Source organism: Prinia subflava, chromosome 1 (genome assembly GCF_021018805.1).
Source record: "Prinia subflava isolate CZ2003 ecotype Zambia chromosome 1, Cam_Psub_1.2, whole genome shotgun sequence".
In the NCBI taxonomy this organism is placed as follows: domain Eukaryota; kingdom Metazoa; phylum Chordata; class Aves; order Passeriformes; family Cisticolidae; genus Prinia; species Prinia subflava.
This window is the reverse complement of record NC_086247.1, coordinates 112,421,641-112,446,821: the sequence shown is the minus strand read 5'-3', so window position 1 is coordinate 112,446,821 and position 25,181 is coordinate 112,421,641. Positions and strand designations below refer to the sequence as shown.

Genomic DNA, 25,181 nt, shown 5'->3' with positions numbered 1-25,181 from the left:
GGAGTCACCGTTCCTGGAGGTGTTTAAGGAAAGAGTTGACGTGACACTCAGTGCCATGCTCGAGGAGCGGTGTTCGGCCATAGGTTGGATTTGATGCTCTCAGAAGTCCTTTCGAACCTAAATGATTCAGTGGTTCTGTGATATGGCACAGTGTCTGCGGGAACTGCCTGCTTAGTTCGAGGGCCCCATTTACCCTCGTCCTCCACAGGGAGTCCTCCCTGTGAGCCGCAGAGCCGGCGGCCGGGGGTGCGGAACTACAGTTCCCGTCACGCCGCGGGGGCGGAGGCAGAGCGGGCGATGCCCTGACGGGGAGGCGGGAGCGGGGGCGGGCGCCTCACGGAGCTCTGCACCGCGGCCGCTGTGGCGGGGCGCGGGCGGCGCTGCCATGGCGCTCTCCGCCGCCCCTCTCAAGGTCTGCATCGTGGGCTCGGGCAACTGGTGAGTGCGGCGGCCCCTGGCAGGGCGGGCACCTCGGCGGCCGCCGCGGCCCGGCCTGCCCGGGGGCTGTGCCCGCCCGGGCCTTGCTGCCGGTTCCCGCCCGGCGCCGTGGCCGCGCTTGCGGTTGGCGGCGGCGGAACGCGGTGTCGCCGGGCCGTGGCGGGCTCTGGGTCGCGCTTGTTCCGTGCGGGAGGGCTCGTCCTGCCCGCGGCTCCCTCGGAGGGGAGGTACTGCCCCGACAGGCTCGGGGGAAGCAGCGGCAGAATCGAACACGCAGGTCTAGTGCTTGTAAACACCCGCGTGTTCTGCGAAGAAGTTGTACTAGGATATTTTTAACCTGGTATGTGTTGTGTGCTTTGTCCAATATCAGGTGACGTAGGCATTGAAGATGCTGTACATTTGTAAAGGTTTTTTTTTTCCGACTACGCGCTGCTTGTAGAGCTTCACTAACAGCCTCACTTGTCTACAAAAGTGTTCTTCGGGGTTTTCTGTGTTGCTATGTGCTTATTTTCCAAGACAGTTCAAAGAAGAATTGCGAGACGCTAGGTTATTTGAAATACCTCCTCCTTTTTTCCCCCCAAATTGATTATGCCGAGGGACACTGAGAGCTTGAGACAAGGTTTTATTGCTGTCTCTATCTCTAGTTTATAATTAGACTTAAATAGACCTGCTTCTTCATCCAGTGAAAGCAATAGACTTACATCGTTCTTCAAGAGGAGTATCGTGTTAATAACCCTTTGTCTTCTTTAGTTATTTCATTTTCTTTCACCAGATCCCTCTTTGCAGTGAATAAATTAAGTACAATGTGTTACAGAAATAGGTCTTCACAGTTTGTCACTTCCAATTACTAATGCTACACACACATTATTCGGGTAGCATTGGGTTTGCAGACATTAAACTCAGAGGAACTCTGTGTAGAGCAAGGCACTGTGTTTTATTAAACCTAACTTGCCAGTCTTTTGTCTGAATGATCTTGGACTTGTTGCTCACCCCCTACCCACTCCATACAATTGGCTTTTGCTGCTGTTAAAAATACCAGCAGCTGCCAAGTTTTATTTTTCTTTCTGATCCCCTTGTTGAGGGAATGGCTGACGTTTCAGTGCATCATCTCTTGCTCTCCTTGCACTAGCCTGTAAAATGTGTGCATTGCACTATATATCACAAGGAAATTATGCAGCTAGACCTCTTCTTTTAGGAGTGTTGTGATTGTTGTTCCATAGTTGAAGTCTAGAAAAAGTTTTACAGGAAGTTTTACTCCATTTATATTTGATTTACTGTGAAACACTCACAGAAGCAAAAGGATTTGTAGATATGCCTACTAGCAATGACCACATGCACATGTATTTTGTTTTCACCTCACTGGATCAGTTTAATAAAATAAGAAAAGTTCCTTCCTAATGGAATGAGTTGGTGGCAAAATGCCCATATCTCCTGTGCTGAGAGAAAGAAAAAAGCTGATGCCTGATAGTAGCATTCTCTCTTTCTTTTGGGGATAAATGTAGTTAAATAACTTATAGCTTCTTTGATATGTAATGGCAGGGTTTTCCGTGTGAGGAAAGCAGAAACCAAAGGAATCAAAAATTGAAAATAGTAATTCTTGGAGAGGTAGGTGGTTTCTTCCTCAAAGATGATAGACACCAAACCCTGACTGCAAAGAGCACTGTGATTCAGTAGTAGGTGTAACCATTGAACTAAATTGGACTAAGTTTGTGTACCTTGTAAGTGCCTTTTGAACTAGGGCCTGTGGTTCTAAAATATTTAATTAAAGCATTAAAATTCAATGCATTAAAGCAGATAATTAGAAAGAAATTGAAGCATTTATAAACATTTATGATCATTGATATCTAGGGATCATATGCTTTCAAAGCCTGAGTTATAGGAGTGTGTGATTGGTGGTGCCTGAATTGTAAGCATTTTAAGTAGTTGATCTGAATAGGTTTCGGCATCTTGAGCAGGTTGGAGACACTGGGTTTTGGGGTTCTCTGTGAGATGATTCCGTCAGACAAGTCTTTGCCCTCTCAAAGCCCTTTAACCTATATCTGGGATGAAAAAACCCTGAAGGATCTTGGCAGGACAGTAGCTTTAGAAGGGTTAAGCCAGTCACCTTGGCTGATTAACTGCTTCCAGTCAGACTTGTTTGGTTGGTTTGCTGCAGAAAGGTCACCTTAACAATGAAGTTGACTTGGCAGGGGTCACTTGACACCTGATGGAAGATCATGGGACAGGACAGATGGCTCAGCATGGAAGAGCAGGAGCTGTGCTGTCTGCTGGCCTTGCCCTTTTAGGGTTGCTCAGCTGGTGGATCAGTGATTGTGTTAGGATCTTTTAAGACAGGGGATAAAGTAAACTGTCTAGAGTGTGGAGAGGGAATATGCCTCGGAGCCCTGGGATTCCAGGACAGTGCCCAGAGTCATTTAAAGCTTTGCAAGTGCCTTGATCGTGCCTGTTCTGATAACACTTTCAGGGCAGGTTAATGAGGTGTGCACAGCCAGAGTTCATCCCTCACTGTTTTCTTGGAACCGGTTGTTAATTAACCTGATTGCCAAACTTGAATAGAAACTGTAAAATTTGGGAAGAGATGGGAAGTTACTGGACAGAAGGGTTTGTGCAGCTAGGAACTTGTACAAAACTGGGAGGAACTGTGGCCTAACTGAAGTGATTTTACAGGGATAATGGTAGAACTAGATAATTATATAATTTGCACTTGCATGTTGTGACCTCCACTGCTGCTGTTATCAGGGCAAGCTAAGGAGCTGTTCGGCTTTGTGCTTTAGTTAAAGAGTGATATGGGGAAAGCAGACCAACTGTGAAATGATCCTGAAAGAATGGTTGCAACATCGTGGGGAATAATGAACCGGAGAAGCCAGTCAGGAGAATCATCTTGGATTTTGAAACTAAGACTAAGCAATCTTTCTCTTTTTAAATACTGCATTCAAAGGGTAAAAAAAAAAAGAAAAAGAAAAAAAAACCCAACCCAACAGCTCAGGCATTTAAGCGTTAAATAGTAATAGAATTAATGTCTCGCTTAAGTAGTACACACTGCCAGACTTTCTGCTGGCAGACTGAGAATCCCAGTCAGAGAGTTGCTGAATCAGTTATTTCTGTCTTGCTCTGTCACCAGCAAGCACAGAGAATGTGTAGTGAAGTTCAAAACAGAAGGCAGTGGGTTTGCCAGGATCCCAACTTTGTATATAAATCTGTAGGAGTGCTTTTGTTCAAGGAACTGAAAGCTCTGTCTGAGGAACGCATACCTGTGTATGTTGAATGTGAGCTCTGCTGTTTGTATGGATCTGACATTTGGAGGCTGAGCTGGTGAGCTGCATAGCAGTGCTGCAGAAGCCATGCTGGATGAGCTTGATAAGAGATGGCTTGCAGTTGTCTTCTGTATCACGTCCTGAACCCAGGGTCATTTTTAGTGTGTGAAGTGCTATTAGAGAAGTAAATTCCAGTCTTTTAAGACACACAGTTTTATGGTTTAACTATAAAAGGTCTGTTTGGGATACTGAATTTTTTTCTGTTGCTACTTAAAGAGTGACCTTAGCTATGTGCTAGCACACATCTTTAGTACAGCACGAGTTGTGCCATATCAAAAGCTCTTGAAGCAGAATGAACCCATTCTGTTCAGTTGCCAGCTGTGGGTTTATTACAAGCAACATCCAGTATAAATTTAGGGGATTGTGTGAGTATAACTAGATTGGAAAAGTTAGTGTTCTTACCTCCTAATAAAATGTGGCATTTACACACACACACACACACGCAACACAGACACACACGTATGCTTAGATCAATAACTCTGTATTTTTATCGTATCTCTTAAAAATTGTTGTGTCTCCTTAGCAGGTTATCAGTAATTATGAAACTACCTCCTATCCCAGGGAAGGGACGTAGGTTTGCAGGTTTAATAGAACGATGAAAGGGAAGATCATGTTTGTTCTTCCTCTTGTAATTTGGATTAATTTTGTTATTGCTTAGAGATTTGAGAAGCAGAATTGATCACTGTAATTCAAATCTCACTGTATGCTGTTCTTGGGGAAAATATGAGGGGCAGTAAAGGCCTTGTCTGCCTGCAGTTTCAGAGGATTCTGTTACAATAGTTATGTTCTGTGAGGTTGGCTGCACAGCCATGAAGCTTCTAACTTCTGCAACATATAAATGATTCTTGGCTTTCAATGCCTATCAGTACTGTACAACAGCTGATGAGTCAGTCATCTTAGCAAAGAGGCTTCTCATCTCTTAAAGGTGAAAATGACACATTTAATAAAATTTTGTGTGTCACTTTTACCTCAGCTGTGAAGATACAATTAATTTGATTTGGGGAAATACAGTAACCTAAACTCTCAATGGGTAGCCAATAAGAAAAATAAGTACAAAATAAGTAAGGATGTTTCAGTAAATGCTTCAGTCCATCCTACTCTAGCTGTAGTTGAGAGAAAGCAGCAGGTGTGAATGACTAGTGTCTTTTCCCACTTATTTTACTAGATCAAAATGCTGTATGGTAACTAGTCAAATCATCTGTGAATTTGTGGTTGTTTTAAAGACAATCTCTTTTTTCTGCAGCAAAATCATAATTTTTTAAGACTATTTTTGTTTGGTTTTTTTTTCTGCAGGGGTTCTGCGGTTGCCAAAATAATAGGTAATAATGTAAAAAAATTGCAGAAGTTTGCTTCCACAGTGAACATGTGGGTCTTCGAGGAGAATATTAATGGGAGAAAACTGACAGACATCATAAATAAAGACCATGAAAATGTAAAGTATCTCCCTGGATGCAAGCTGCCAGATAATGTGGTAAGGCTCAGAAGCTAAATTATAGTTATGGAGCAGAGGGAATATTGCTTGTGCTGTAAATGGAGTTAGAAATTTGTTTTGTTAACACCTCTAGGGTTTATAATATTTCAGACAATGCTATTTTCCTCATGTCATCAGAAATTGGAACAAGTAAAATTATGTAATTATGCAGTTAAGTAAATCCAATGTACCTTCTTCTTTGGTGTCACTCTTGTATTTATGTTACTCCCATTTCTATATAAGAAAGCAAATGTGAAAACAAGAGCAAGATTAACAGCTTTGACTATACCCATTAAAAAAAGAATTGGCCTGAACTTTGGATGGGAGCTGTTGGTCTGGGAAGTTTATGCTACTGTTTATTTTCAGTGATGGAATGCAGTAGTTTATAGCATTCAGCATGAGACCAAACTGGGGTTCAAGTTCAAGATCAAACTGGTGAGATTCAGTCTGGACGTTGGGAGGAATTTCTTCACAGGAAGACTGACTAAACACTAGAATGGGGTGCTCAGGGAAGTGGTGGAGTCACCATCCCTGGAGGTGTTTGAGAAGAGACTGGATGTGGCACTCAGTGCCATGGTCCAGTGGACTGGGTGGTGTTCATTGCAAGGTTGGACTCAGTGATCTCAGAGTCTTTTCCAAACTAATTGATTCCGTGAGTCTGCTTTTATCAGATAACACTTGTGTGTAGTGTTAATTTTGAAAAGTTACGTAGCCTTTCTCTCCCATAACTACACAGGTTGCTATCCCAAACCTTCGTGAAGCGGTACAGGATGCAGACCTGCTGGTTTTTGTCATTCCTCATCAGTTCATCCATAAAGTCTGCGATGAAATCACAGGACGAGTACGCAGGAAAGCGCTCGGCATAACTCTCATAAAGGTACAATAAACACTGTCCATTAATAACTTGAGAATGTGTCATGGAATCTTCTAAGACAAGGTGACTTGATATCTTGACATGAAAAGTCTCCCTGCATTGCTCACTTGATTGGTCCATTAAACCTTTCTAGGTGTAAGGTTAGAATTTGCCTCAGGCATTAGTGCATTGTTATGCAGCGCTTGCAGGACAATGAGGCTCTTCACAAGACTTTTAGAAAGAAAGAGGGAGTCAGTATGTTTCGCACCACTGAGCTTTCCAGTCTTTTGTTTGTTGTTTCCAAAAGCATCATTAGATGAAGAGCAGGGCACAAGCATAATGCTTTGATTGTTAATGCACGTCCCACATGCTGAGTTCATCATTTCAAGAACTGCTGAGAGAATTTCATGTGACTGAGAGTATAGCGCTCTTGTTCATGTCAAATATGTTGCAACAAGAGAGTCTGTTCAGTATCGCCCAAAGACAGTTTGAGCATAGGAAATAGGAAGGGGCAGAGAAGTGAGAGGTAATTCGCTGGACTGTTTGTAGTTTTCCTGGCAGAAAAAATTTAAAATGTGGATTAGCTTATTTTTGGGATTGGTTTTGGGTGGATGGGCTTTTTTCTTCTGTATGTTTAGCTGGAAATAATAAGCTACTCCCACAAGGTTTGGAAGATTCTGGTTTGTTGTTGCTTTGTAGGCCATTTTCTCAGCACACATTGCCTTGTTTCCTGTCATTTCTGGAAAATGACACATTTATGGATCTGTGCTCAAAAAAGAACAAAAAACCCCTATCACTGAGTACTGCAAGCTTGTCTCTTTAGTTTGGCTAACAAAGCCCATCAAATCTGTTGTTTTGTCAGTGCTGACTGGTGTATTGCTGAGATGTATGAAAAGCTAATGCTTCTGAGGTGTTCTTGCTCCGAATTGTAGAAAAGCTCCTCATATCATAGAAGGGTCAAATAAGGCACTGTTAAAAGTGCTCAAGATAAACTTCATTCTCCATTAATTTGCTAAATGTGATTTGTATTCTCCTAGTGATTGGAATAACTAATGAAATTTCTGGATTAAATTGAGGATTTATTTCGGCATATATGAAGTCAGGGTCCTGGGCCTATATTCCCTTGGAATTACTGTTCTGGGTACTAATTACCAGTGTTCTAATGGAGTGTTGATTAATGGCTATATTTGAAAAAAAAAAAAAAAAAAAGCTGGGGGAGTGAAGGGGAAGAAAAGCTTACGTTTAAGAAAAAAAAGAAAGCCAAACTCCAAACAGACAGAAACCCCCAGCAAAACAAGAAGTCCATGCTTAGTGTAGTAGTGAAACTGTGGTGCTTGCCATGCAGTGCAGAGTTGGTTACTGGGCAGCTTCCCAGTGTCACACTGCAACACTGCATCCATAGGCTACCTTTCCAAAGAAATGCTGTGATTAGTAATATTTTGCAGGAGAATGCAAAGTACATGTCAGTTTTTACAAAAAGGCATAACTGTGCATCATTAAAAGTATCATTTGAGAAGAAAGGGTAGAGATTTAAAACAACAATTCATTCTTTCCTCTACTTTTGCATATTCCTTAGGCATGCTGTTTTCATCAGTGTCATAGCTTTTGGGTCCCAATGCTAATGCTGTTAAAGTGACTTGTGTTAACTTTGATAGTTAAAGTGCAGTTATGCTCTGAAAAATATTCGTGGGATGTCTCATTTCTGTGCTTTCTAAATTGGTTGTCAAGTTAGCAGTGTGTCATCTTTTAGGCTTTTTTTCTTGTTTTTTTCTTTCTGACAGTCTAATCTTCAAGCAGAGCTTGAAGACTATATCTGACTATAAAACTGAGTCTTTGGGAAATAAAGACATTTGTCGGCTGGTTAATACGCATTTCCATTGAAACATTTGCATCTGTGTTGCTTTACATTAGCTCTGTGTCTATGAAAACCTAACAAGTGACGGTGTGGCTGTGGGGAGAGGAACCACATAAAACTTACAGTGCAGTACAGCAGTGAGCACAGGAAGCAGGGTAGCTGAAAGTCATTCAAAATACTCTTCAGACAACTTGAACATCAGTCTCATTTTCATTTCCCTGTTGCCCCAGGGATTGCTCTGACAGGCATGTTAGGATGCAAGCGATCAGGTCACTTGCACTGCCTGCAGACCACTGCTGCCCAGTGAAAATGCCCATGCTGGAGCCCTGGTTTTGCAGGGAGGAGGGGGTGTTTTGTTTTTATTCTGTCATTCAGTATTGGATTGAACACTGCAAGAAACAGGTACAGCTTTCCTTGACTTTGTCACGAGTTGCATCTCTTTCACAATGGAGCACAATCTGGCACCTAAGCCTTTCTGGTCTGGTTGAGCTTGAATAATTGTTGTGTGGGTATTCACATTTTTGGAGTTGTTTCCAAAGTGTTGCATTCTTTTCTGTTTATTATTTGCCAGCTTAGGAAGAGGGGAAGAGGGGCCTTACAGTTATTTTTGAGGACATTTTTGGCACTATGAGGAAAAAATGCAACATGTATCGTGTGCTTGCTTTCAGATTGTTTCCATATGGCTCATTAAAGATGAGAGAGCAGAGCTGTGCATTAGGCAGTACAAATCAAAAAATACTGCAGAAGTGCAAGCACTAGTTCAATTGGCAGGTTTTATACAGGCATGTCTGTGTGTCTCTTGATTGCACCATGTTGTTTAAGGAGCAGCACCTTTAACCTGTGGAAGTGCAAATTACTTCCTGCCTGAAATGTCACTACTGGCAGCATACAAGTGTTGTGTGTATATATATATATATATGTGTGTGTGTATATGTATATGTATATATATGTATGTATATGTATATATATATATGGAAGTAATATAGGATCACACTTTTTGGCTATAAATCACAATTCAAAATTACCAATTTCCAAAAGTATCAAATCCTCAGCATTGAAAAAGAGTATTGTATAAAGGGTGGTATACTGTGGGAAGGAATGACTATTTCAATAGCTGGTCTGCCATATCCCTGTAATAATAGCTGAACATTAAATTATTCTCAGTTGTTCCGCTTTGTATGTATTTGTGAATGGCTGTTCCATTTCTATTTCTACTAGTAAACTGTTGTTGATGTTACACACTGGGGAACCTGCCTCTGATATTTCAGTTCAGATATCTCTTCACAAAAGAAATTATTCAGATGCCATTTTGTGAGTTTCAGTGCAATTTCAAATCCAAATTCAGGTCTGCTTCATAACTGATGGATTGGTTATGCTTCATGATTAGGATACACTGATAATAAGCACCTGATTTCTGAACTAACAAAGCAGAATGTTCAGCACTTCTTAGAATCAGGTCTTTGAGGATGAAATAAAAACTGGTTTCATCATCTAGAATTTAGTCCTAAATCTTAAACCTCCTACAATTCTAAGACATCTCAGAGAGGTCAAAATAGCAGAAGTGTCTGTGGTAGTACACCTGTCATCTTAGTCCTTTGTTTCACTTCTCACCTGTGGACAAGACTAATTGTGTTCTGCTTCCATCTCTACTGTGCCTAATGAATGACTTTTTAGTAATTCCATTTAATGTTGGCTGCAGGGAATAGATGAAGGCCCGGAGGGACTCAAACTGATCTCTGACATTATTCGAGAGAAGATGGGAATAGACATCAGTGTGCTGATGGGAGCTAACATTGCCAATGAGGTGGCAGCCGAGAAATTCTGTGAAACCACAATAGGTACTGTTCCAAGTTGTAAGAATATTTAATTATGCACCTGTCCTCACAGGTGCACACCAAATAGCTCAAATTTCACTGTTTTCAACATTAGATCACTGTTACCAGAAGCTGTTGGTTGAATTTCCAGAGTGTTTACACTTCCAAAAGTACTAGGACAGTACTGGGAATAGAGGGAGAGAGAAGAGCACCATTTTACCTATTCTTACTAAGGTTATAACCTTAGCATGTGAAATACAAGCATATTTTTTATCACCCTTCATATAACAAACTGCTTCATTTCATTACTTTGTTCAAGATTTTTCTTAGGTCTGAATGGCTTTATATGGATAAACAATTATAAATTCTGTATTCCGGCTCAGGTGCTAGGGTCAAAGATGGTACCTTCATGCATGTTTGTTTTGGCTTGACTTTTGTGTTTGTTTTTTAAGGACTCTTATTTTAATTTTTCAAAATACTTTGTTCCCACAGAAACTAGAAATTGTTTTAGTTCTGTGTTGATGTCTGCACACCTTTGCAGCATGAGGATGTGCCTAGTGTTGGATTTTACAGTTTCTAGAAAGACATGTGTGTGTGTATATGCATACAGCTACTCATACTTTATAGCACAGAGCTCATCTTGTGGTTTTTTTCAGTGTTAATTTTTACAGTTTTGTGCACTGCTAGCTTTGTAACATCTCATTCACAACTTTTGCTCTGAACTTAATTTTGAATGGTTGAACAACATCTTAGTGTTTAGAAATAATTGTCAGGGATAGCATGCTTGATTAATAAAGCAGCTTTTACATATGTTTATCAGTAGGTATTTTTCTGGAATGCAGACTTTGAAATAATCAGTAGAATTGCTCCTACCATATTCTTAATCCATCTCTGTTTTATTATTAGCTGTTCTTTTTAAAGACACTGATCAAAAATGGACAGTGTATAGAGAATTCATGGAATTGTTATTTAGAACCTGGTCTTTTAGGCATTTTGGCTTGCACAGGAAAGGCTAAATATCATACAAATAAATTGTTCATTTTTTTTAGCTTTCCTTTTGCTCTCTCAATAGGCTGCAAAATCTTGGAAAATGGCCTTCTCTTCAAAGAACTCCTGCAGACTCCAAACTTCCGAATAACTGTAGTGGATGATGCAGATACAGTTGAACTATGTGGTGCTCTGAAGGTAAGAGTAACAGGCTCCAAGTGAGACACAGATGAAACACTGATTCCTTTAGAAAAAAAGAGGGTATTTCCATTAAAAAAAAAAAAAAAAAAAAAAAAAAAAAAAAAAAAATTGATTGTATTTTATATAATGTGTAAAACTGCCACATAACATTTCTGGAAGAACCAGATGGGAAATGAGGGAGCAGCATTTCCTGAGAGCTGGCTTTTCGATCTTTGTCTCACTGTGTGCCAGGTTCTCGTTCTACATCTTCCACTTAACTTACACACAGTCATGAAGCAAGTATTGATTTCATCTAACTGACTGGTATATTTCTAAATCTGTTTTAGTTCCCTTTTCGTTTTTGCAACAGTGTGTTCACCAAAAGAAAGGGAGAAAGAAGTTGGCATTAATGCTTCATATCTGTTGACAAAACTATCCCCCTCTTCTCTGAAGCAATGTGAGCACTCATGTTTTATATTTTGTGGATGAATACTACATAAGGTTTGTGTGGATAACCACATATGGAAATGACCTGGATAGGAAAAAAGTTACTTTGGACAGTTACTCATCCAAAATTTTTTTCATAACAAAATTGATGCGGACAGGAAGCAAAGGCCAACGTAAACATTGTTTAATGGCTATTGTTTCAGATTAATTTACAGTCTATTTGTGAAGGGGAGACATTAGTTTTTTGATACCCTAGCAAACAGTACCATATTCACATTATCAGTTCACATTATCTGATACCTATCCTGAATCACTTCTGATGGGTGTAGTGGTTTAATAATTCGTTTGGCTTAATTATTTATTTTTTGTCTGACTCTGTTTTTGCTGTTGAAATTTTGTGTAAACTAAATTAATTGGCTTGCAAAGCTACCACACCAAGCAATGATGTCTTAAGCTAAGGAATTCTGATTCCTATTTAGTGAAAGTAGACAGATAGCTATAATAGCATCTTTTTTGGCATACTAATTTCCTTAATTTCATCTTGACAGCTGTCATACTGGAAGGCCTGAGAAAGAGAAGGTTATGGGTCTGTGCACTGATGGGATTAGGTGTTTTGAGGCAACATACTTTGGAGTTACTGTATAGATAGCAATTTCTTGAGATTATGGAGCTTTCGGCTCCACAGCCATTGCTTTAAAATGCTGTGGGGATGTGGGAGGTTACCAGAACAGAAATCCCTGTGTATAGACCCTTGAAAAAGTTTTGCAGATTTATTTTTCTTTGAAATCTGCTCAGCAGGATGTTTTCTGACTAGCTTAAATTCTTGTCTGATAGAGGAGTTCTGTCCCGGGAAATTTTTCTTCAGACAAATCTCGTGAAAGGGCATTAGAGATGAGCATGCTCATCAACTGGGCAGGTAGTCAGCAGACTCAAAACTCCACTGTAAAGGTCTAAGTCAGACAAAATACCAGTATTTCTTTGGAATTGCAAAGGAATTTAAATAGATTGTTGTTCTTGACCTGGAAAGATACTAAGGTGAAACTTCTGGGGTTTTCTTGTGACCTTGCTTTGTTGCTCTCTTCTGCTTCATTATTCATCATGCATCCTACAGACTGAACTGTCTAGTTGTATTTCTAAAAAGATGTTTATATTCTGTGTGCTCTAGTCATTTCATATTGATTGCAGTGTATTTTGATAATTAAGTTGAGATCTCCAAAAAATGCATGGTATAAGGCCTAAACAAAAAGTGAATTAAGGGTAGGTTAACTGGTTTTAAAATACTGTGGATTTATTGCATAAATAAAAATCTAAAAGAAAATATTAATAAAATTGTATTTTTTTAAAATAATTTTTAATTTAAAAGCCTTTCTAGTTAATCCTAAATCTTGTGCTGGCGGGATGTAAATAATGTCCTGAGCTGTTTTACTCTCAAAGATTGCAAAATTTTATTAATGCATTGGGAGCATGTCTGGCTCTGAAAGAAAATAAAGAAGCTAAAATTAAACCTATGGATAAGGTTTTATTGACATAGTGCAAAGCAAAATGCAAAACTCAGATGTGAATAGTGTTTTTTCTCAGAAGCTGTAGATATATTCTATTATTAGAATTGTTTGCTAAGGGTATCAACCAGAACTTCACTTTTTAATCATAAATCTGATAGTCTTTGTAATAAAAATTTGAAAACTAGTAATCTTTTTGTATTTTTTTAGAGTAAAATCTAATGTGTAGCTTCAGTCAGCTGACAGTTTGTTAAACTTGGAAAGTTACTTCATAAAAAAATAGTAAAAATTAGCTTTGTTTAACTTCCTGGAAGGAGGAAATTCCAATTTCAGAAGGTGACCGTGTCATGTTGCATGAGAGAGAGGCATAAAAAGAGAGGCCAATTCAAAAGCAGTGCAAATTCAAAATGTCAGTAGTGGCACTGCTAGCTGCAGCAAGGAGAACACAGGTAAGCAGGCAAACACATCACTCCAGATTGTGCTTTTCAATGTGGAAATAGTAAAAACAATTCCCGTGTTGGTTTTTAAGGGATGAGAGACAGTACACTATGGAAAACAGTATATTCTCTCAGCTTCTGCACTTTTCTGAAAATACCAGCTTAGGACAAGGAGACTTTCCTGGTATTACTGGCATAATGGACTGTTAAATAGCTGTTAAACATAATAGCTATTAAAAGCCTGTGCTCCACCTCACTTTTTATTTCTGCAAGCCTTTCTAAACAGGGAAGATTGTCAGTGTGGGTGCCTAAAGCCAGTGTTGCCTAAAGCTTGGGAAAAAATACAGAAGGATAACAAAGAATGCTCTGAGCACAGCTTTCCCTTACAATGATAATTATAGGTTTGAAATTTGTTTTTGGAAGCCTATTTGAGTTCAGACTGTAATATTAGGTAGTGCAGCTGGGTGATCATAAGAGAACATGTGCTTGATTGCTATTTATATATGGATATGTATAGAGTATCCACTTCATTTACTGTATTTAGATTTGTGACAATGGGCTGGTGGAGATACAGTGAAGTGCAGCAATCAGTGCCGTGAAAATGCACTCTTGTGTCAGCTTGGAGACTGGCTGAATAGGTAGTGGCAGTGACTTTACAAAATTTGATGGTACTGAGGAGGAACAGCTTTCTGCCATGGCTGTTGGAACAAAAAGTGCTTGGCATGTTCTTTGTGAGGATATTTTTTTCTTTTGAGGACTGATGAACATTTCACATTTGTCTGTTGACCTTCTCCTAGGACTGAGGACAGAACTTGCTGAAGTTGGAATTTGGATAGCTGTTTCAAGGTGCCTGGTGCACTTTACAGGCAGCATGACTCAAGGCCACCTGCAAGCACAGCTGCCATTTGCCAGACAATGAATGGGCCTTCCTAGGAAATGCTCAAAGGTTGTGTCACCTAAAAATAGTATGTGCAGATATGCCCACATATGGAGGTGCTGTTGGATACTGATGGATGTGATACTGCAGAGCAACATGGACCCAAGGTTATCACCTCAGAGGTGTCCTTAGAGTCCTTGGTGCCAGTGTGGTGTTAGAAGCAGCACAGATGTGGGGCAACACTGAGCTGGGTACAAACCTGGCCACATCCTTGAGAGGCCATGTAAACACTGGTAGCTGCAATCTTGGGGGTAAACTGTACCCCAGTTTCCCTTACCTACCCAGTGCAGGAGTGCCAGGGGTGGCTGAGAGGAGGAGGATTGAGAATCTAACCTCTGGATGTGGCAAAACAGCCATGCTCCAGCTGCCTGATGATCAGGGATCTGGAGTTAAAAACCCTCAAGTGGCAGCAGCCAAGGACCAAGACAGATGTGAGTTACTGTAGGAAGGAGGAGCAGCAGCAGCTGTGGTTGCCTTTCAGGTTGCCTCAGGCTCCTCTAAACCTTCCGGCTCCAGCTAAGCCTTAAGTGAAGAAGTACAGTGATGATTTATTGTTTACCAGGTTATGTAACTCAGCATTGTTACTTGCAAAGTGTGTTTAGGGCAGTCACTGTGGGATAGTCAGTCTAGGCACTATAGAAGTTGATTGTGAGAGTTTTTTCCTTTTTCCTGAGATTAAGTGGAAATGAAATTCAAGTTCACCAGGAGCAACCAAACAGTTTATTCTTAACCTCTCTGACAGTCCTGCTGATAGCGTCTTTGATTTTTTGAGTCTTTTCATTTGACCTCTTCTCAACCATCAGGGGAAGCAGTGAGCTTCTCCAAGTTCATGTGTAAACAGAGGGAAAGCAGGCTGTGCTGAGCTGTGACACTGCCTCAAGAAAGATAAAATAGCATTTTTGCTTAGTTCTCTTATTGATCCATTTAATTATGGAGAAGTGATGGTTCCTCAGAAATGGCTGCTGAAGCTGTCTTCATGAGCACTCCACAAACATGCTGTACACTGGATATTGGATACTTCTGAGCACTGACTCTGTAGGAGAACAGTCTGTTAGCAGAGTCTGCAGACTCGTCCTTGTTTTCTTGGTCGTCTGTTGACCTTGTGTTTGTGACCTCTTGCATGTTTGAAGCAGATTGTGTGCAAGTAAAGGACACATTCTCTCATTTGTGCTGACACACACTGTGAGCACTGCCTGGCATCAGCATTTCTTTTCTGGAGCATAGCTTCACTATCCTAGTGATAAAGTAACTGAATCCATTCCTTGCTCATGTTCTAGAATAACTAGGACTAGGACTTACACTAGCTTCAGGATACCAGAACAGCTCATCTGTTAGGGCAAAGTATTTTAGTAGTTTAAAACCATATGCATATAAAAACATTGTGCATCATGGTTACAGGATGTGTGCTTTCATGTAAGAAGCTGTTAATGCCAAGATAGGGGAAGTGTGTTTGCTTAAGTCTGTAGTGATTTTGAGAGCTCTGAATGCCTCAAGCCGAGAGGAGCAATATTGTATTGCTGTCTTTTTGGGGTTATTGTGACAGTATCTTTGAACCTTTGGAACATGTTTGTCAGTAGGCTCTTGCTTATTGGGCTCTCGTGCTCCCATGTGTGCATGCAAATACAGTCAGTTTCTAATCTCATGGAGGTGTGGACTCTCTCCTCTTGCACAAATACATATCCACTGCATGTGCATGAATTCCTGTAACTTCACGTTGCAGTTTAATCCCAGCTGGCAACTACGTATCGCACAGCTGCTCTGTCACTAACCCCCTACCCATCAGGGATGGGAAGGAGAATAAGTGGGAAAAAAGTAAAACTCATGGGTTAAAATACAAACAGTTTAACAATTGAAATAAAGGAAAATACAATAGGAACAGCAGTGGTGATAGTAATTGTAATGAAGGACAGAGTGAAAACTTAGGAAGAACAAGTGATGCACACTGCAGTTGCTCACCACCCGCTGACCAATGCCCAGCCTGTCCCCAAGCAGTGAATGATGCCTCCCAGCCAGCTGCCTCCAGTTCATGTACTGGGCATGGCATTCTATGGTATGGAGTATCCCTTTGGCCAGTTCGGATCAGCTGCCCTGGCTATGTTGACCCCTCCCCAGGCCCTTGTTCACCTCCTCACCGGCAGAGCATGGGACAGTAAAAAGTTCCTTTCTTAAAGTAAGCACTACTTAGCAAACAACCAAAACATCAATGTGTTATCAACATTATTCTCATAGTGAGCTCAAACCACAGCACTGCTAAGAAGGAAGTTAACTGAAACCAGGACACTTCAGGTGTAGTCTTAGTCAGTGGCAGCAGTCAAAATCAACCATATGAGATACAGAAAGATGTTTTTGCCAGGTCAATCACCCTTCCTGCCTCGGGTACTTCCCAGAGGATCACAGTAGTGATAGTGCCACTAGGCTCTTGTGTGTCAATTTCTGTTTTCCTTGTGCATCTTCCTGAAACAAGCTCAGCTTTGTGCCTATAGCCAGAGATTTCAAGTAACAGACTGTCTGTTTTGGTCTTGTTTGGGTCTGAAGGATAACTCAGTTATAAGTTTTGTGAGATTTTTTTTTTGTCGTTGTTATTGTTGGTTTTTAAAGGGGTGGCTCATCTTTGAGCAAGGTATAACTTTCAGTGTGGTATAATTAGTTCTCTGCAGTATATTAGGCACAAGACAGTTGTCAGAGATTCTTCAAGGATTTAAATAAAACCAGATGGTAGACCAAGTTAATAGTTATGGCCTGAGGGATATGTATACCAGGATATAACAGTCCCCTAGGCATGGGGGTGTGTTCTAGAGCATAATCCGTTGTCTTGTTTCCTCATTATTTGCAAACTGTAAGAGCATACAATGGGAACCTTGTACAAACAAGGAGCTCAGTGTTTTAAAGTTGGACTCACAACTGCCCTTGTTCCCTAGCCCATTTCCTCAGAAGTAAATAGTCTTGGTACGACTTACTTAAAAGAGTATTTCTGTTGCTTCAAAGACTGCAAAAGGTACAAGTACAATGAAATATCATAGGACAAATCGTACTGTAAATTATGATTAAGTAGACTGCTCCAAAGTGGAAAGTCAGGCAGACAAAGCTGGAGGGAAGGGGAAGCTTTAGTATAGGAGTGTTCAAGAAGTACATGGAGAAAGCCCAAAGGCTGCTCAGTCATGTGTGTGTTTTTAGATGAGTGCTAAATACTTACAGACTTCACATTGACTGTAAAATCCATTTGAATGGGTTATCCCATCTGAAAACTTCCTAAATATCTCTTTGACTTCCTCTTGCTTTGTCATCAAATTAAAGAATATTAGAGGTTGCTCTGCAAGAGGTGTCTTCTGATGAAGACATGCCTTGACTGAATCACCATAGCCAAGATCATTTGAACAACTAAATTTTAAAGTTGACTGTCTTGGGCTGCTTCAGGTCTAATGTTAGATATCTGTCTGCAATTTTTAGGGTCACCTTTAGATCTCAGCTAGCTGCTCAAAAAGCAGTGACTGATTCTCTGGCCTCATTTGATTCAGAGTCACCTAGGCATGACTTGCCACACAGCTCTGCAGCTGCCTGCCATTTGTGTTTCTTACAGTCCAAAACCAAACCAGCTGTTAATCAGCTGGTTGTTTTCAGTAACATCTTCTGATTGTTATTCTTTCTTCATCAACAGTTAGAGTTGATTTTTTAATTTTATTCTTTCCCTGCATCAGGTGCTACATTAGGGATCATAATGTTGGTTCTCCTGTGTGTTCTGTTGACATCACTGCTGCTGCTGTTGCATGCAGGAAGATATTAACATACATTACTTCCTTGTTTGCTTTATCAATATGTCAGAATGTCATCTTTATTAACTATTAGGGTTATAGAAACTCTGCATACTTAAAAGGGTTGGATACTATGGCTGAATTTGGTCCCTTAGCATGTCATCACGGAAGTCAATAAATGCTTTTTAGCTGTACTGTTGCTTGAATCATAAAGAAAAACTGTATGAAAGGACTGTAGAATGTCAGTCTAACTACACCCCTACCTCAGGGCAGGAATAGCTAATCTACCTAAAACCTCGTTCGGATGTAGTGCAACCTCTTTGTTCTTAAAGATGGTCAATAATAATACCTCCACAGCCTCAGAAGCAACTTGTGTCAGACTTTAACTATGCTTCTGTCCTTGGAAATGTAAGATTTGCCTTTTTCCTTTTTTTTTTTTTTTTTTTTTTTTTTTTAAGTTATCCTCATAGACGTCAAAATCCCCAAACCAAAATAATCCAAACTAACAGTCTAGTCTTGCAGTAGTAAAGCCTTTGCAGTTCTTAAGGACATCTGTAAGCAGTAATTGAGTCATTTCCCATTTCTCTTCCTATTAGAATGTAGTAGCAGTAGGAGCTGGTTTCTGTGATGGCCTTTGCTACGGTGACAATACCAAAGCTGCTGTTATTCGCCTTGGCTTAATGGAGATGATCGCCTTTGCCAAAGTTTTTTGCAAAGGGCAGGTTTCTACTGCCACTTTCCTGGAGAGCTGTGGCATTGCTGATCTCATCACAACGTGTTACGGTGGCCGGAACCGACGCATAGCAGAGGCATTCGTTAAAACTGGAAAGGTACCTTATTCACTGGCTGAATCTGTTCTTATAGGTACTGCCACTCCTTCTTTGCTGGAGTAATAGCAGAGTTACCTGAGTCTTGGTAACTCACTGAGTGGGCACCCTTCTCTTTTCCTCTTGTATTTTCGTGTTGGTTAGAATGAGTATAAAGGTATTAAAAGATAAGGGGGGGATGATTTAAAAAAAAAAAAACTTGTGAGAGAAGACATTGTGAGACACAAATTTAAGAATACTTATAAACCAGAACATAGGAGAATATTCTATATGCTCGCTCAAGATCAGTTTTGAAAAATAAAAATACTCTCAGTAGCTTTTCGTTTTTTTCATCCAGGTGATGTTGTCAGGCTTCTGAAATTTTATCATAGCTCTCCTTTGCTTTCTTTTTTTTTTCCCCTCTGTTGCGTAGCCTATTGAAGAATTAGAGAAAGAAATGTTGAATGGTCAGAAACTCCAAGGACCACAAACTTCTGCAGAAGTGCACCGCATCCTGAAGCAGAAAGGAATGCTGGACAAGTGAGTAAGAACAGATAAAACAACTTCCACATATACCCCTTTTTTATCTCCATAATTCTTTCTGCATGGTTTTGATATCTTCATACAAGTAATAGCCAAAAAGAAAATCACTGTAATAACACTAGATTAAAAGTTAAAACCAAAGAAATAAGTGAATAGAACCTGAAAATAATATTGATGTAGATAGAGCTACTAGAGTGACATTAAATTTGTGAATGTCCCTCTGTTTGCAGAGTGTATTGTTGCCTTCTGCTACTACAGAAAAGCACAGCAAGTGCGTTTTAATATGTGAAAAGAAAAAATGCATGAAAGTAGAAGTAGAGCTTCCTAAAGAGACTGTGAAAAGTCGCTACATCTGATTTCAGTGTAGGAAATTCATTACTTACCTCCAAGGAGAGGAGCTTGGTGACCATCTGAATAGAGTGACTGCCTCCACCACATGGATTCTAGCTTAGATACTGCAGTTCTCCATCTTAATGTGACTTCCAGTGAGCTGTAGGTTAAAACCTCCCATCTGCCTCTGTAGGTAAGGGGGTGTTTTTATTGTGGTATGAAATTAAGCAGAATATTCGCTTGGTTCGCTTGTATTTGAGTCAGAACATGAAGGATTCCTATACCAACACACACGGTTGTCTCCTTATGAGATTAAGGGATGCATTTATCTGTTCCTCTTTGTAAAAGAGGAAAAAATCAGAAATTAAAAAAACTGCTAGTCAAAAGACTAAGCCTTGTTAGTTTTTTTGAAAGTATTTTTTAAAGTCTCGTTTTAATGGATCAGCTGCATTAAATGATTAAGGTTTTAGTATTATCTTTGGATGTAAGGTACCTAAGTCTGTCTCCTCAGTGTACAGTAATTAAGCTAACTGCAGAAAAAATTAATTAAAATGTTGGCTTCATTCTTTCCTGTTTATGATTCCCCAAATGAAACAGGATGCTGTGTGAGGGTTGTTTTGTATCCTGTTGTATCTTATAACAAATTGAGTGCATTATAGATGATTTTGGGTTGTGTTTTTAATCAAAGACATGAAAACAGTGTTGCTGATTTCCTTTTGGTATGCCAACATATATGTGTCAGTTCTTCATAAAAGGTCTCATTCAACAAGACTTTTGAAAGCAACTTTAAAACATAAAACACAGTGGAGCAGCCAGGGTTTCAAAGTGAAGAGGTAAGAGTCTTGTAAGAGTAGAATTTCACAGTCTGATCCTGCAAAACTATTCCCAAGGCTATGTAGAAGTGTGCAAAAGTCAAAGTTCAGAAGAGCCTTGGTAGCAGGGTTGATGCTTATTGATACTTGTGGTGCAATTACTTTTCTTCAGCATTTTTAGTCCTTGCTTTCTTGATGTGCTCAGGCCTGAGATGCATTTACAGTTTGCTGGCCCTGAGCCTGCAGTCAGCCTTGGTACAGGTTTCTCCATGTGAAGTGTGGCAGACCTGTGCACAGTGATGTTCTCTAGGATAAGCAGCAGGACTAAGGTTGTGGTTTGTAGTAGTGGTGCTTCTTCACTGAGAAGTAACTGCCAGTACTGTACCTAAACCTGTGGGAAACCTGCTTTTGCTTCAGAAGGTTCACCCGTTTTGTGGCCACCTCTCACATAGGCATAGCAAATTTTATTAGTGCCTACATGTGAGCTTTTATGGTAATAGCAAATGTTATACTCTTTCAGCCCAGTACATCATACAAAGTGAGTGGTAAGTAAGGTTTGTTAAGGAATGCAGAAGTCATGGTGTGATTTTTTTCTGCAGATTTCCTGGTAAGGGTTTTGCAATCTAAGCACTGGATTTGAGAGAGCAGCTATGTGGCTGCATGATACTTTTTTTCCACCTATGAAGTGGAAACAAAACTCAAGTCGGTCTAGTTCAGAGCAGTGTGCTGATAGCAGAGTTCCTAAAATGTAATATGTGACAGCAGAATGTATAGGCCATCATATATGGTGCTCAGTACTGCTCAACACTGAAATGTGCATTACAGGTAAAGCTTTAGAGTGACTGGTGGGGCACCTTTCTTAAGGAGAAAGATGTATTCTGAATCACTCAGAAATTAACTATTTCACCATCTCCAATGAACCTTATTTTTTATTTCCATGGTCAAAAGACCATGAAGTGGTAAAGTGGTATATGTACTTGCTGAGCAGATCAGCTGCTAAAATTCACCAGTCTTTGTATGAAAATTGAACTTGTCTGGCTGTTTGTCTGAGATGGACAGAAAGCAAATACAAATTTCTGTAATGCATCTTGCCTTTAACAAAACTTCAGATTATCAGAGAAGCCTGAATAATTTGGAGGTTGTTGGAGACGTGGCCAATCTAAAAGGAAAAAAAAAGATGATGTGGAATTTTGTATTTCAAAATCCAGTTTTGATTTTGGATTTTTATTAAAAACTTGACCTTCAATGTCTTCTTGGGTCTTTTCTTGTCATATTCTCTATTATGAAGTTAGTGCTCAGAAGTACTGCATAACTGATGTACTGATGTGTACGGATGTGCCAGTCATCCTTTTTAACCACAGATGGGTACTGCTGTAAGAACAGCCAGGGAAAATGTTCTAAATTTATTTTTTAGATCACTTTATGGTTGTGCCATACATAATGAATGCATCAGCCTCCATTATAGCTAGCTACACTTCTGAGAGTCACTGTATTTCAGAGATGTGTTCAGGTTCTGTAGCTATGCACTGCTTTTCAGCCCAGCATTTGTGCCTGCCAAGTAGAAGAAAGAAATAATTTTTTCCACCTCTCCCTTTTCCCCCTCCCTCTCCTCGCCCCTTTTTATTTCTTAAATTTAAGAAAATGTTGCAGAAGAAATTTACACTGTATTGACTTTCCCCACCATCTTTCCTCAGGTTTCCACTCTTCACGGCTGTGTATCAAATCTGCTATGAAGGGAGACCTGTTAAAGAGATAATATCCTGCCTTCAAAGTCATCCAGAGCACAAGTAAAATCCATCAGGCTGCTGTACTCATGCAGCTTTCTGCCTTCATGTCGGGGTTCAAGTGGACGTAGCTGTCATTAAGCTTTGTTCAAAGTTGCTCTTAGGCAACGGGAACAACATGAATGTCTCTGAGCGGGTGTTTGTTACCCAGCCTGGTTTGACACAGCATGCAGCCTTGGCTTGGTAATTGTCCTTTTACTGGCTAAAATGCAACTCTTTTAAAATACGCAATACAAAAGTTGCACTACATGCCTGGTATATATACACAAGTGTACTTTGAGTTTGTTCCTGCACCATAAAACACAATGCTTTGTTGTCTCTTATTAAAGCCTAGTCCAAAATCCGCTGGACACTGTGGGAAGAATCCCAGTGGTTTTGATCAGAGACTGAATCAAGCCTGTAACCTTGAAATATTAGGAATCTATCTGTTAGAACTTTGTTTTATTCTGTATACACAATTAAATGTTAACATTTTGCATGCTTATGACTATATTAATTTAAGCAATGTTAATGCAAAACAAGTCGTAGCAGTTATTCAGGGGGCTACAGGGATATTTCAATGAACTCTAATGAAGAATATTTCGATTTTTGAAAGTCGTTGAAATTGTCAGGCTACTTTGAAACCAATTTCTAAGTGAATTTAAAGTTTTTAATCACACTATTTTAAAGGGAATATTCTAGACGGGGATCATGGCCTCCCCTTCTGTTTTTTAATCCTTGCATTTTTGTATTTCTCTGTTTCTGCCATACTATTCCTTGGTGTTAGGCTTTCCTAGAATCCCACTCCCCAAAGCAAGCCAGAGGTGTTGACGTGGGGTTCTGCACCCTAGAGCCTACAGTTTATTGTTTTACCAATGGTGGTTCTTCACTGGCAGTGTTGGTTGGGTGGTGAAGAATACCCTTGGGTACCCACTGCTCCACGTTATTTTGCTGTGTTTTTTAGCTTAGCTGCGAAGTGTTGGGCTCCACACAACACTCCAGGGAATGTCAGGGGAATTCCCTGGTACAACACGTGCTCGTGTCATCAGAAGGGCTGTGTGCCAGCACGATGACTGCATCTGTGCCAGTGCCTGCCAGTGACTGGCACGTCCAATGGGCTGTAGTCCTGATCCAGCCTTCCCAGTTCTGGAGTTACTCTTTCACTGGACAAAGCTTTTATAGGTGCTGAATCAAGTCCTTCACAACTAATCTCCCAGGAAGTTTTTCAAAGGCGTCCACCCCAGGGATTCCCCAGGGATCTCAGCTAGGTTTTTTTCAGGAACCTTTGTTATATCAGGGAGGTTAATTTTATCTGTTATTGGAAAATCTGTGATTTTATGGGGTTTAAGGGGGAGGTTGGTTTGGTTTTCTTAGATTTTTTTTTTTTTTTATGATTGAGGCAAGAGAAGATAAATAAAATCTGTTCTGCTTTTCTTGTAAACTAAAGTGGGTTTTGGTTTGGGGTTTTTTTGTGAAATATATGCTAGGTACATTAGGAGTGGATCCTTCTTCCGAATGGGAGATAAGGGTTGGCATTAGAATTTATGGAACAAGACTGCCCATCTGCTCTGAATATTCACACCTAACATTTCTGCAGTATCAGAACTGCTGCTCACTGTTCTCAGTAGTGGTTTTAGGTCAGGAATCATGAGCACACACCCATCCTGACACGTTAGGTTGTCACTGAAAATTTGCTTAAACAAAGAGAATGCCTGGGAATAATTGTCATACTTAACATAGCCTGGATTACTGTGAAATAGGGAAGCTTTGGAGCAGCTTTGTGTAGACAGAAAGACTGTTCCTCTCAGGGGTACCACTTTTTTGTGCTCCTGTATTGTTTTGCATTAATATTTGGAAGATCTCATGAATGTCCTCAGATATTCAGGGATGTGAAAAGTTACTTTGCCTTACTTCTGATTTAGTGCTAAATATAAGAGATGGCTGGAAGTTAAGTGGCATCAGATATTTGTGGCAGTTGGGAACATCACTGGTAGAGCTGACTTGGAGCAAGCACTCTGCTTAGATGTTTAAGAGGGTGTTTGAAGGTTGGAGGCACTGTTATGCTAACGCACACTTGGAGTATACACTCCTCATTACTGCATAACTTTCAATGTGTTTGCTTATGCTTTGTTTTGTTCTGTTTTTTTAATACCAAATTGGTGGCTTTTCCTTTGTATGTGTACATATACATTATATATATATATAAACTTTTTTTTTACATGCAGTATGTAGGACAGTAGCATTTTGTAAGATACATAAAGGGCTATATGAGCTAAATGTGGTAAATTAATATATATTTTTAAATTATTTCTTTATTATTCCAGTACTTCTACCACTGAAACTCCCAAATCTTAATTGTTCTTGTTTTGTAGAGAAGCCTATATTCTAAGGCAAATCCAGAGGAAAGGTTTTTATGGAATTCTTTCTTCCAGTCAGTTACGATATTCTTCTTTTTCAGGCAAAAAGTGAGGTTTCAGTAACTAAAACAACTAAAATAGTTTATTTAAATTTCTATTGATAGTTCACTATTTGCGTTTGCTTTTTAGTGCGGGAGAACACTCAGCTTGGCACTAAGTATTTTTTTCCCACTAATACTTCTCATTAAAAGACTGTGACATGGTACCTGAATGATTAGAAGCCTGCTCTGCAAACTCTCTGTTTTGCCTAGTATTGGGATAGTCTTACTGAAAACATTAATCCCTGTGTAAGGGGGTCATAAATTTGTAACTAATTCTTGATTTATGAAGTTTAATTGCTGGGAAAGGCATTACACTCTAATGATACTTACTCAACTTTCCCTTGTCATATGTACTGATTTTGTTTAGAGATGTTGAATGTATAGTTGTTTTGAAGAGTTAGTACAAATAAACATTTTTGTCTTGGGAATCACTTTGGTTTCTGTTGTCTCATTTTACAGGGCTTGCAATTAGTATTTTATTCACTTGA

At 39.8% G+C, this 25,181-nt stretch overlaps 1 protein-coding gene across 2 annotated transcripts; it reads left to right on the top strand.

The window, feature by feature from the left end:
• The first annotated feature begins 287 nt into the window (after positions 1-287).
• GPD1L (glycerol-3-phosphate dehydrogenase 1 like) lies at positions 288-25,124 on the top strand. Of its 2 annotated transcripts, none has more exons than XM_063408648.1 (8): positions 288-438; positions 5,046-5,223; positions 5,960-6,100; positions 9,631-9,769; positions 10,818-10,930; positions 18,578-18,811; positions 19,221-19,327; positions 22,167-25,124. In XM_063408648.1, exons 1-8 carry the CDS (start codon positions 386-388, stop codon positions 22,261-22,263), a joined length of 1,062 nt encoding a protein of 353 aa, XP_063264718.1. In that variant the 5' UTR covers positions 288-385; the 3' UTR covers positions 22,264-25,124. The 2 variants fall into 2 exon arrangements, with proteins under 2 accessions (XP_063264718.1, XP_063264728.1); XM_063408658.1 differs by having other exon boundaries at positions 311-412.
• Positions 25,125-25,181: the final 57 nt, after the last annotated feature.